Source organism: Vombatus ursinus, unplaced genomic scaffold (genome assembly GCF_900497805.2).
Source record: "Vombatus ursinus unplaced genomic scaffold, bare-nosed wombat genome assembly UNPS02014867.1, whole genome shotgun sequence".
NCBI classification, from domain to species: domain Eukaryota; kingdom Metazoa; phylum Chordata; class Mammalia; order Diprotodontia; family Vombatidae; genus Vombatus; species Vombatus ursinus.
Window position 1 is genome coordinate 1,405,961 of NW_020954645.1, and position 12,869 is coordinate 1,418,829.

Consider the following 12,869-nt stretch of genomic DNA (forward strand, 5'->3'; position numbering starts at 1 on the left):
TTGTGACTGTGGGCAAGTTACTCACCCTTATGAATCTCATTTTGTTCACCTGGAAAAATAGGGATAATCATATATGCACTGCCTACTTTATAGGATTTTGTAAGGAACAAAATGTGACCTTTGTGAAACTTTAAATGCTGTAGAAATTTGAGTTACTATTGTTCTAAACTCCTTAAAGGTAGGCTCTTTGTCATTTTTCATCTTTGAATCCTCAGCACCAAGCCCAGAGACCCCCGAGTTGAGTTTAGCCCAAGAGAACAAATGGGTTTTGTTCATTTAACTCAGAGACATATGGGACCTGAGTTCAGATCCACCCTTGACGTGGCAATAACAATGCCTGTCATACCTACCTGCTTCAGAGGCTTACTGCGAGGATCAGATGAGAAGGTAATATATGGAAATGCTTTTTGAACTTCAAAACACTATAAATGCTGGCTGTTCTATGTGCAAATACCTTGCATGTAAATCTTCCATGTGTTTAAATTTATTTTTTTATCTTTTTTAATAATATTTTATTTTTTCCCATTTACATGTAATGTTTGGTTTTAAATAAACATTTCATAGGATCATAAAACATAAGATTTAGAACAGGAAGAGACCTTGGAGGTCAGTGACCTCAACTCCTTCGTTTTGCAGATGAGGAACTAAGGCCTGGAGGGACTGACTTGCCCTGGGTCTAAAGCAACATTTCAGTGCTTACAGTACCTTCCGCTGTACTAGACAACAGGGCATCGTACTTGCCCCCCCCCCAGCAGCTCACAGTTAAGTTGAGGACATAAGATATACTTGAAAAGAATGAAGCAATGTCAGATGTTCAGGTACAGGAATGAACAATTCTTGCCCAGGTTGGAGCATACCTAAGAAGGACTGGTAAGAGTGTGTTTACCTCATAAGACGTTAAATTGGAAAGGAAAGTTAGGGAGGGGGAAAGTGAGTATGGATTTCTACCAAGTTAAATAACAATTATATAAACCACAGTGTAGGTAGAATAGCAGTAGAGAAGCCAAGAAATTTGTAGGAGAGAAAAATCGAAGGAGCCATCAGTAAGAGCCATGACCTTGGATGCCTATGTTCAAATGCACAAAGGTTAAAAAAAGCCAGAGTGATGGTGGTGGTGAATGAGACATCCTGATATGAAGCGGCAAATGTGACCTCAGGGATGTCACTGAGACTTGACAGTGGAATGTGGATGGAATGTGGATCCAGAATGGTGTGTTTTATTAAAAAAAAAAAGTTTTAAGTATGGACTGAGAAGCATCACATATGAAGACATTGTCACATGAGGAAATCCAGGAATCAAGGAAAAGAGCCTGTTAGAGAACATCTGGGTGAATTTCAACAGGCGATATTGCTATTGACCACCTGAACAGAAGGAAGAACTCGATGAGATCAGGCATAGAAACGTGATATGGAAACAGAAAAGAATGGTTATATAGTAGAGATAGGAGACTTTAAGATATCTAGACATCTACTGGAGCTCTCAGCCAAAAGCAGAACTACTAATGATTTATTAGATTGCTCAATGATAATTTTATGCTTCAAAAAATGGATGTGATTCTCATTGACAAGGAGGAAGTTACTGAGTGAAGTAGAAGAAGCTTTGGTAGCACAGGTGGGGAGGGAGCAAATGGTGACCTTTCCATCTTAGAGTTCACGACAGATAAGGGAAGGAAAGCCAGGTGTGATCTGACATGCACCCTGCTTCGGGGAAGACCAGATTTTAAAAGGCTGCAGAGGAAGAGTAGGTAATATCTTTGTGGAATAAAATCACTTATTTATATTAGCAGGTAAGATTTTCTCAGAGCTTTATTAAGCAATTAAAAGTAATTGAGGTAAACTTCTTTATGAATTTCCATTGAGTTTCCATTCAGTGAATCAAAACATCTTAAATACATTAGCAAACAGAAAGAAAAAGGTTTACATAATTAAGTGTCAGGATATCAGTTCAGTCCAGACCAGGGGTGGGGAACCTGCAGCCTCAAGGTGGCATGTAGCGCTTTAGATCCTCAAGTGCAGCCCTTTGACTCTCTCCAAACTTCAGTCAAAGAGCCGCACTTGAGGACCAAGAAGGCCACATGTGGTCTCAAGGCTGCAAGTTCTCCACCCTTGGTCCAGACATAGCTTGAGGCATCATGTCATAAAAACAGACTGAAGGCAGGGCATGAACTTGGGCTAGCCTAAACAGCAGCTGGACATCTTCCTGAGCAAAGTAGAGTACAGTTCATGGAAAACAAGGATGCTGATCTACATGCCTCTTCCCTTCACTTCACAGTAAAAAGAGACAGTTCTTAAATAGAAGTACCTAAGCAAATCCAGCTTCTACTAAATGCTGTGGGGGTAGTCAACCCAGGAGGGATGGGAAGTTCTCAAGTCACAAAGAGAACAGTTCCAGTAAGGGAAAGGGACAGTAACCTGAAGAGAGCAATGCAAATGAACAGCAGATTCATAGAGCAACTTAGGTTTGGTTTCTTTGTTTTGTTTTTTTTTAATAGGCATGTCTTCAGAAGGTTGATGCAAAAGCACATGGGGTAAAAAATCCAAAACCATGGCACAGGCCTGCAAGAGTCTGGTATAGCTTGGAGTGAGCTGAGACTGTTTAGGAAAGCTAAGAACAACAAAAAAGGATTTTAAAAATCTATACTGCAGGGAAAAAAAAAGAATGAAGGAGAGAGAGGTCTGCATAACAAAAAGCAGACAGAACTACTTGACTTAATTTGCTTCTGTTTTCTGTACTAAGGAAAACTTTAGAAAAGATAGAATAAAAATGACTCGGTGGAAATGAAAGCTAAGTGGGGAAATTATAATAAAAGAGGCCTTGAATTCTAAATCATCAGAGCCAGACAAAGTGCATTCCAGGGTGCTGGAAGAACTGATAGGTGTGATTGCATAACATCCATCAGCAGTCTTTGGAACATCCTAGAAAAGGACCAATGTGGTATCCGTTTAAAAAGAGAGAGAGAGAAAGTGGAATCCACAACCATAGGCCGGTGAACATGCTTCAGTTCCTGCCAAAATCCTAACGCATCAGTCAGTGACTGGTGACTGAACATCTGGAAAAGGAAGAAGAAGTAACAGAGCTCGGGCAGAGTGCTGTAGTAGACCTAGATTTCAACAAAGCCCTGATAAGATGAAGCGTTCATAAAAATAAATGCCTTACCCTTGAGTTCAAAAAGCCGGCTTCAGATTCAGTGTCTGTGTAGCAGCTGTTTGTTTATTTTTAATGGCCGCGTGTGAGGGGAGGGTACTTAGTGGATTACAAGCTCAGTATTAGTCAGCAGTGTGACCTAGCAACCACAGAAGCCACCGAGTTCTTAGACTACTTTAAATTGTATGATGTCTAGAAGGTGGTGATTGGTCAGTCATTTTTCAGTTTTGTCCGACTCTTCCCGTTTGGGGTTTTCTTGACAACGATACTGGAGTGGCTTGCCATTTCCTTCTCCAGCTCATTTTGCAGATGAGGAAACTGAGGCAAATAGGGTGAAGTGACTTGCCCAGGGGCACACAGCTCGTAAGTGTCTGAGGGCCAGATTTGAACTCAAGAAGAGGAGTCTTCCTGATTCCAATCCCAGCACTCTGCCTACTGCACCACCTAGCTGCCCCAAACAGAAGGAAGGAAGTGATAATCCCACTGTACTCTGTCCTGTTAAACCACCTCAGGAGTGTGCTGTATTCACTTCCAGGGCCATGTTATAGCAAAAATGCTTAGAAGCCAGAGTGTCCAATGGAAAGCAACAGGATCGCAAAAGGCCTCAGGATTGTGCCATGTGAGGATTAGTTAAAGAGGCTGGGGATGTTTATCCTGGAGAAGGGAAGAAAGGGTTTAGTGGCAACACCATAACAGTCTTCAAGTATAGGAAGATCTCTTGTGTGGAAACAAGATTTAGACTTGTTCTGTCTGGTCCCAAAGGACACAACGAGTAGCAGTGGGTAAAAATGCAGAGGCAGATTTTGGTTCAGTGGAACATATCCAATAGCACTGGGCTATTGAACCTAGGAAGCCCTGGGTTCAAATTCTACCTCTAGTCCTGGTTCCCCACCAAGTTGTTAGCTGATATGTACCTCTTTCAGGGGTCTTTACATTTTCATAGCCACTTGTAAAAGGCTAATCAGAGGGCAAATTGGGCCTCCAGCCCTTTCTACATCTATCTCAGCCAAGCTGGAAGTAAGGCAGACACCCAGGGGCCTAGTCCCAATATTGATTGAAGCTTTAATGTGCTCTGATTTGCTGACCTGGACTGGTCCGGCCCTTCCTTCAGCAGCCTGCTGGTCCTCTATCTTGGCCCAGACTTAATGCAGATAACCAATATGGCCTCCCCCATTTCAGCTCATAACTCCCCCACTGGACCCACCTCAGCCTCCCCAGCAGTAGGAGCTACAAGCATGCACCACTGTCCTTGGCCTCTTTTCCTTACCTTGACAGGAATGAGCCTTGAGAATACCTCCTTTGAGGTCTATCATCTGGTGACTAAATGCCATTGGCATCTGTTAATTCTGTCAAAATGCCCTCCTTTGATAACCTCTGGTGGCTTTTCAGGGATGCTCATTTTAACTCATCACTCTTTCAGGATGACACCATTTCCATTAATCACAACTGGATGAATGGCTGCAATGTAGCTACCATGTGGCACTTCCTGCAGGCTGAGCTGGATGCTGTGCAACAGGAGATCTCTGAGTGGAGGGACACTATGGAAGACTGGCATCAGCACTGCCAGGTAGGATGGGGACAGGATCGCTGCATTTGTAGCAAACCGTGGTTGAGAGCCAGAGGTGGGCTAGGGAGAGAACCAGAGCCCTAGAAAGTATCTAGTTGTGGGTTCCCTGCTTCCTGCAAAGAGAGTCCCTTACTTAAGATGGACTGTGTGTAAGGTGATGCTGGGTTTAAAAAAAAAATCTTTATATTGACAGGGGCCTCCACAAAGCTCTTCTCAGAAGCATGAAGGTTACTCTGAGTTCTGACCAGTTATTCTGGGTTTATCACCAGTAGACTCATCACCTGGTGTTGACTCATCACTTGGTCCTAATAAAGAAACACAAAATGACCTTCACCTCTATGCGGCCACCTTCTGTCTCTTCAGTGTTAGTAGCAGAGTAACAGGAAAGGGGCCGGGAGTGCTAAGAATCATGTAGTTTTAAAGATAGTCTCTAAACTTTCAGTTGACTCTGGGTACTTTGGATAAGAGGTTATTCTCCAGTGACCAACAAGTTGGCATACTGCTAGAGGAACTGAATCATAAGCAATATTGATATTCTCACTATAAAATGTAACCAGAAGACAGAAGTTGCAGCTAACTGGAAGGGTGACTCACAGGTCTACTCCTTGGAGACAAAGAAAGGAGTTGGCTTTGTTGTATACCCCAAGGCCTCAAGAAGCATTACTTCATTGACGTTTGACATCTTCTATCACGGTACTCAAGAAATATATTCTGAAAACCATGAAAATAACAACTTAAACATGAAATATCAGTTGCAGAGAATGAAGAGGTATAGAAATTCTGAATCATGGTATACTCTGATACTCAATGACTTCATTGCAAAAGTGAGAAAAGGCAAGGATGGTGGAAAATAGGTTGGAAAGCGTGGTTCAGAAAAAAAGGATTGAAAGAGGCCAAACCCTTGAGGCCAATCAGAACCTTCACATGTTCATATTATGAATATTCTCTTTGAGAAAAGAATTTATAGTCTGTGGACATGGCAAGCACCAAATAACATCACGAAAAATGAAATTGATTATATTTTAACAGACGAGAAAAGACTTGCTATTGATGAGGAAGGTATTCCTCATTCGGTTTTCTGTGTATAATTGAGACCACCAAACTGGTCAGAGCAAAGATCATAATTACTAAAAAGATAGAAGAATAATGAGAAAATGATATGGCATACCACTGAAATAACTTTATTCAGAACTATTCAAACAACCAATTGATAATGAAAGTTGGGAAATGAACAACAGAAATGACATGGATACAAGATGTAATCACTTTATCCAGAAATTTAAGCATCATAAATCAATTGCCATAACAGGGCCAGAAGAACCTTTGACTTACTTGCCAAGCAGAGAGAAATGGTGGCCAAAGGCATTTTAAACACCTTTGTAAAATCTTTATGAAGGATAATAGGTGATTGTGAACAATTTTATCTCATAAAACAGGAAAAAAAATAGGCTAGAAATCTAGATAGAGGACCAGCTAAGCAAAGTCATCCCAAGGGCATTTAAAGACAAAATGGAAGGACAACAAGCAGAAAAAAATGGAAAAGATCTGCAAAGGGTATCTATGAAAACTGTCTTAATCATCAGTGACAGTGAAGCCACCACGCTGGGACTTTAACATCATGATCCTGAATGTGCTTATAGGGAAGGTAGCATTGGTACTAAAGAGAACAGTGGCAAAAAAGCAGTGGACCAAGTATATCTAAAGAAGATTCATACTGGAAGTGACACAATTGTGAGATTGTTGAGGGAATGATACACAAAGTATCTGAAGGGAGGGAAATATCAAAAGTGTGAAAAAATCTAGGACCTTATTAATACCAAAAAGAAAAAAAAAGCAACCAAGAGAACATCAGTAACCATATGCCTACTTTTGCATCTATGCAAAATCTTTATTGGAGTCATCTATACACAAACTGACGGACATCCTTAGTGGGTGTATTGGTATGGAGCAAGCAGGCTTTCACAAGGGATATTCAACAGTGGGTCAAATCTTTTCCATTTTACAGTTAACTAAAAGATGTAAAGAATACAAGATCCTGCTGTGCTTGTTTTGTTGATTGTGAAAAAGCATTTAAGTAGAACAAAAGACCACCTTGAACACCCTCTTCCAGCAAGATGTCTCCCATCCATATGGTAAAAATCATTTAAGCTATTTCAAATGACATAATAACAGAAGTAAACTCTGATCATAAACCTCAGCCACCATAGCCATTCACTACAGTGATAAAAGCAATCCAGCACAGAGTCCAAGTTGAAGAGGGATGCATTGTGGATGGGTGGTCTTCCAGATGCTGCTTGGGGGTGATGTTGTTGTTGGTTGCATCAGGAAAGACCGTATGGATGAAGGCTGTTGCCCAGATAATGACATGCATTTGCATGCACAAATTAGCACTTGTCCATTTACATGTATACTTGGGACAGATAATGAGGATGGTTAACATATTGGGCCCAGAGTTTAACAGGAGGAGAGTGAGCTAGCTTGCCTTTGTGAAACTGTGAAGCATCTTAATGCCTTCAAAATTGCCTTTGTAACAGAAGCCTATCTTTTAAATACCAACATCCTTCAGTTGTTGCTCTATGACAGCAAAGAATGGAATGCAGCACTTTCAGAAGAACTGAAATTAAATTTCACACAGAGGACATTGTTGGTGTGAGTACATTGTACCATGTAACTAATTAGGAACTTCAAAGGAAAACAGGAGTAAATAATGACATTAAGGAAATGTGTCATAGGAAGATGGGTTAGTCACATGGCCAAAAATGAGAGATGACAAGAGGACAGCCAGAGTTCCCCACTGGCATCCTAATACTATCTGGAGAAATCAAGGAAGGCCTTCAGCACATTGAGTGAATTGTGGTGAACTTAAAGGGAGGTCATGCTCAAGAGTCTCACAAGTTGGGGCAAGAACAGATGAGTTGTCATCGGGATCATTGAAGGAAACAGCCAAAAAATGAGATCACAGATCTCTGAGTATTTTGAGTTTCCCTCTAGGACTGGCATAGTCCTACTGCTTTACATGTGATAGGTGCTTAATGTTTGTTAGGTTAGATTGAATTGCTTATTACTGGATCATAAGATGGGCCTGGCTTGGAAACAGTACGTTCCTAAAAGCATCTGAAAGTTGGCCCCAGCCCAGCCATCTAGCAGTAATGCCTAGAAGTTGTCAGGGAAGGAGTCTTAAAAACTCTGCCTTGCATCTAACCTTGAGAAGGCTAAAGTGACAAATGGGAACAGGGGCCTTGTGCCTGATAAATTGTGCTAACAAACCAGCCTCAAGATCAGGGATCTGTGCTTTATAATTCATTCTGGGTTTTTATCTTTTTTTCTTTTGGCTTTGTCATTTTCATTTCAGTTTCTTAGTGAAAACCCCAACCTGGTCTGTGGTACATTGAGAAAAAAGGATTTATTTGTGTTCAGGCCAGGATAACTAGGGGAAATAGGAGCCTCTGAAGTCCAGGCAGATGGTGATAGTCTCTGACCTCATTACCTGGTTGAAGTGTGTTGAAGCAAAGACACATAGGCAAAGACTAAGGTGGGGAAGAGTTGGGGCAGCTGTGATGACTAAGATGGCCATGGTTTTAAAGAGCTCTGGACTAGATGTCAGGGAAACTGTCACCAAGTAGTTCTTCGACCCTAGAAAATTAATTTACTCTCTGGGCCTCAATTTGTTGTCACATGAGATGGTTACACTGGATCAGAGGTTCTTAACCTTTTTTGTTTAAGACCACAGACCCCCTTGGCAGCCTGGTTAAAGCCTATGGAGCCCTTTTGAGAATAATGTTTTTGAATACACAGGAATACAAATGATACCATTATATTGCAATAAAGTTTTAATTTTTTTCCCATCCAAGTTTGTGGAACTTCTGAAATCTGGGTCCATTAACCCCAGGTTAAGCATTCCTACGCTCGATGAATTCTAAGGTCCCTTCCTGCTTGAATTTTTGTCCTTTACATCCACATCCTGACACTTGAGGCCCTCCACAACATGATGCCAGATTATCTTGCATTCAAACCCTCCACTCTAGCCAGACTAAGGGTACTCATTGCCCTACAGATATACCTGGCCCCCATTTTACTCATGCTATTTAAGTCTGTAATGTTCTCCTCTCTGCCTCTCCAAGTCTTAACCATTCTTCTAGGCAAACTCCACCTCCTCCGTCAAGCCTTCCCTAACCAATAGAACATAATGATCCCTCTCTCCCTCAATCCCTCCTCTGAACTCTTAAGATTACTTATTATTTTTGTTCCTTGTTTGGCATTTACTCAACATTACATTAGGATGTTACATGGTTTTTGTTGTTGCATTGTTCAGCTTTTTACATTTTTATGTCAATTTTCTCCAACTAAACTGTGAGCTGCTTGAGACCAAGGACCCTGTCTGAAACTGCTTCTGTCCCAGAGGTTCCCAACTAAAGGTTGGGTATATGCTCAAAGGGTGCTCAGGAAATCCTTATTGAATGAAGTAAGTACTTGGGAAAGTGTCATTTAAAGCATAATCTCATAATACTTCTTTTTCTTTCTGATCTTCAGGTGATCATGAAATCATGCACTGGAATTGACTACAAAGAGTTTTATAACTTCCTCAAAGTCATAGCAAAAAAGAGAATTTCTCTCCTCGAAAAGGTTCCTGAGACCAAACCCTTGGGAAATCTTTGCAGTGACAGCCCTGGACTGGGCCCCCACCATGCAGCTTTTGATTTAAGTCGGATTGCTGATGTGTTAGCATCCTTGATCACAAACCCAGATTTCCAGAAACTGGAGACCAGTGAACTTTCACCACCCCCAGAGGACCTGTTCAACAACCTGAAAGAAAAAATAAATGCTTCTCTCTAGTTATGCTTTATAATTAAGCAGCAAGAAGGTGTCCGTCAGTATAGTCCACCTTGCTCCAAAGGTGATCTTGAACTTGGGACTCACTGGGAATTCAAATCTAGCTCTGCCATTTACTACCTATGTGACCTTGGGGAGGTCACCTAACTTCCTCCTCTGTGAAATGAAGTGGTGGGACTAGATGAGCCCAGGGTCCCTCCTAGCTCTCTGGGTCTGTGATACTAGGAACATAATTTAAATAAAAAGTAATTTCCTGTTCCCACAACTTCCCTGAGATCCAGTCTCACAGGACTGATATGATAGAAAGAGAAGAAGCTAACTTCTGAAGCTCTTTCCAGCCGATGTTTATTGACCTCTCTTCTTGGTGTGACCCTGCAGCATTTCTCTACCCCAGGTGCCCAGGAAGCCCTGCCTCTTGCATGAGCTCCCCCAAAGCTATCACGTGCCAGCACCACAGACGACGCTGGTGACTCCCCCTGAAGCAAAGCAATCAAGCAGCAGCAGCTTCTCCCCTGCCGGTCGGCTCACCCTCTGACCCCCTCTCTTCTGGAATCACCCTGCAGGCTCCACCAGCTTTGCTTCTCACTTGGCGATCTCCCTGTGTTATCAGACAAGCAGCTGCACTTCACTCCAGGAAAAACTGCCCCTTGACTCAGAGACCTTTGTTGTTGTGGAGCAACGATGATGAGAGTGGACCACGTGTGGGAAACGAGATCTGAGTAAAAGTCCCAGTTCTGTAAAATAGAGCTGATTGTACTGGCACTAAATACCCAGATGGGTATTTGTGAGGAAAGTGCTTTATAATACTACAGGCCCCACAGGAATGAGAGCTGCTCTTATAGTTAGGGCTGCTGAGAATGCTACAGCTTGGAAATGGGGTGGGGAATCATTCTTAAGGTTATTCCCAAAGCTTGGTGTGTACCCTCCATACTCCATAATCTGGTACTTTATGGCAGCTCCCACATAGTTGCTGCCCAGACCTTCTTCTGTCACCTCTATTCACCCTTGTATTATAGCTGGGTCCTCCTGAGGTACAGCATCATGTACAGCACAGTGAAAGGCACGGGAGTTCTGCTTTTCAGGTCCTGCTTTGCACCTTTCCCTCGCTTGGCTCCTGGGAAAAAGCAGAAGGCTGGAGGGGCTGGGGCACACAGGACACATGAGGACAGTTATTCTCGCCCAGATAACTCAGTCCTGGCCGTGGGCACAGAGAATCCAGTCCTCTAGGGCTGTGTGTCTCCACAGTGTAAGGTCGTTGAAGGAAAACACTGTGGCCCAAACATTTTGATGTTCTCCACGTCATCTCACATAGCAAATGTTCAATTTCTATTTCTAAAAAATTCAAAAAATATTTAAAGTGCAACATTATATCCCCCTTAACTTCTTCCCCAAGGCAAGGACCAGGGAAGCCTAGCCCAGTGGAAGACCCTAGAGCCTGCCTATCTGCCTGAGATGGCCAGACAGGGGAGTGCTCCGTTTCCCGAGGAGCAGCACCCTGAGGGGGAATGGGCATTTGTATCCAGAACTCCCTCTCTGGGATGATAAGAACGAACCAAAGTGTGCTGCTTGTAGTCACAGTGATGCTCTACACATTGGTCTACCCTCCCCCTGTGTGGATACGTCTACCGGCTTCTCCTTCCTTGGCCTTCGACCCTATCCAGACCCAGGCCCAGGCAGGGTTGAGCTACCAGAGAGCCTTCTGATTATGGACTCCAGCCAAGCGGTGCAGCCGCATGTCCTCCTTCTGGATGTGCTCGTAACAGGACTGGGTCAGAGAGAGAAAAAACAGTGAGTAGTCAGGCATCAAGAGGAAATACCAAACCTCAACACCCAAGGGGGTTGACCATCCAGTGCCACAAAGCGCCAGAGCTAGAATGGGTATTAGCATCTAGCAAAGCCTAATTTGTAGATGAGGAACCTAAGGGCCCAATTTTTCCATTATACCAGACTGCTTCCAAGCATGGTGGAGAAAGCACTGGACTTGGGAGTCCAGATGCCTGTTTGAGTATGTGATCCGCCTCTGGGCATAAGGACAGGGATAGGAACTAAATGGGTGATTTCATTGGTGTAGGGCACTCTTTGATCAAGCAACTCCTTCTACCAATACAGCCTGGCACCTTTCCTGCCAACTTACAGGCTTAGACAGTTACCAGGACCACGGAGAGTGTGTGCCTGTGGGCACACAGCCAGCATGTGTCAGGTGAGATTAGAACCTGGGTCTTCCTGACTTCGAAGTTGGCTCTGTATCCCCCTCCCCTCTCCTACCACTATGTCCTCTATTCTGACATGTACCTAGAGGGGCTCAATTACTAACATTCATTAGTTGCCAGATTGCAAGAAGCCTCCTTTCCAAAAATTATGAATTGGGAGACTACCCCCAAACCAGAAGACCAAGGATTCCCTAACGTGACCTTGCAAACACATGCCACAACTCAGAGAAAGGAGAGAGTAGAAACTCATTTAAATGGACATTTATTGAACAACCAGTATTTGCAAAGTTTGAGTCACTGTGTGGATAGTTCAATTTACCCCACTGCCATGGCTAGAGACCCTTCTTAGAGCTGCCTGACAGCCGACCCAGAGAGCAGAAAAGACTGCTATACATGTGGAAGGCAACACCATGTAGTGAAATTTCTACAAACTTGCATTATGACCTCAACATATTTCTTTCTACCCTGTTAAAAAGGAGAGGGAGGCCAAAGGTAGAGGGAAGTGGGGAAGCTACATTATTTCTAAGGTCCCTTCCAGTCCTGACCTGATTCTGTTAACAAATTAGATCCATTCCCAGAAAGAAACCAATGCCCCTTCTTCCCTGGCTACCTCACCTCGAGGGCTGTCAGCAGGAAATCATACAGTCCTCCTCTGTGGATGGGGTCCATCATGTCCCTGATCAGATGGATTTCTGCTCCCAGGTGCTGGATCCTAGGAAACATTTTGGAATGGCACAGGGGAATGGTTTATGACATCACTACTGGCATCCTGTAGTCCGTCCTGCCCTCAGAAGATCTCCCCTGACCCAAGCCAGCTGAATAGGAGAAAAGGCACCCACTCATGAACCCCTGTGGGTCTAATCTGTGCCAACCTGCTGTTCCTTAGCTAAAAGCTGGCTTACCGGGCCCGGGACACAACATAGATGAGTAAGGGCAGCAGGTCATCCATGGGAAGCTTATGTTCCCTCTCCAGAACCCGGGAAACCGTGTTCTCAATCTCAACATAGGTCTTTTCAAGCATCTCCAGCTTCTCCCGGGGATCCACAGTAGTGCTGTTGTAGAGAGGTAGTAGGAATAGATCTCATTTAGACAGGGATCTTCACAACACCCTTGTGAA

General features: G+C 43.3%; 2 protein-coding genes across 7 annotated transcripts in view; one reads left to right on the top strand and one right to left on the bottom strand.

The window, feature by feature from the left end:
* JMJD4 (jumonji domain containing 4) overlaps positions 1-10,288 on the top strand; it is a 21,266-nt gene extending 10,978 nt beyond the window's left edge. The window contains exons 6-7 of the mRNA XM_027842140.1: positions 4,566-4,712; positions 9,243-10,288. Of these exons, the coding sequence (XP_027697941.1) occupies positions 4,566-4,712; positions 9,243-9,545 (450 nt within the window). The 3' untranslated portion in view covers positions 9,546-10,288. The remainder of the gene's footprint in view (positions 1-4,565; positions 4,713-9,242) is intronic.
* ALS2CL (ALS2 C-terminal like) overlaps positions 9,872-12,869 on the bottom strand; it is a 68,941-nt gene continuing 65,943 nt past the window's right edge. For 5 of the 6 annotated variants that reach the window (XM_027842135.1, XM_027842136.1, XM_027842132.1 and 2 more), the window contains 4 exons: positions 12,655-12,804; positions 12,368-12,464; positions 11,231-11,307; positions 9,872-10,656 (listed from right to left, as the gene is read on the bottom strand). In XM_027842135.1, the coding sequence (XP_027697936.1) occupies positions 10,542-10,656; positions 11,231-11,307; positions 12,368-12,464; positions 12,655-12,804 (439 nt within the window). In that variant the 3' untranslated portion in view covers positions 9,872-10,541. Of the gene's footprint in view, positions 11,308-12,367; positions 12,465-12,654; positions 12,805-12,869 lie in introns of all 6 variants that reach the window. The other variant, XM_027842137.1, reaches the window with a different exon arrangement.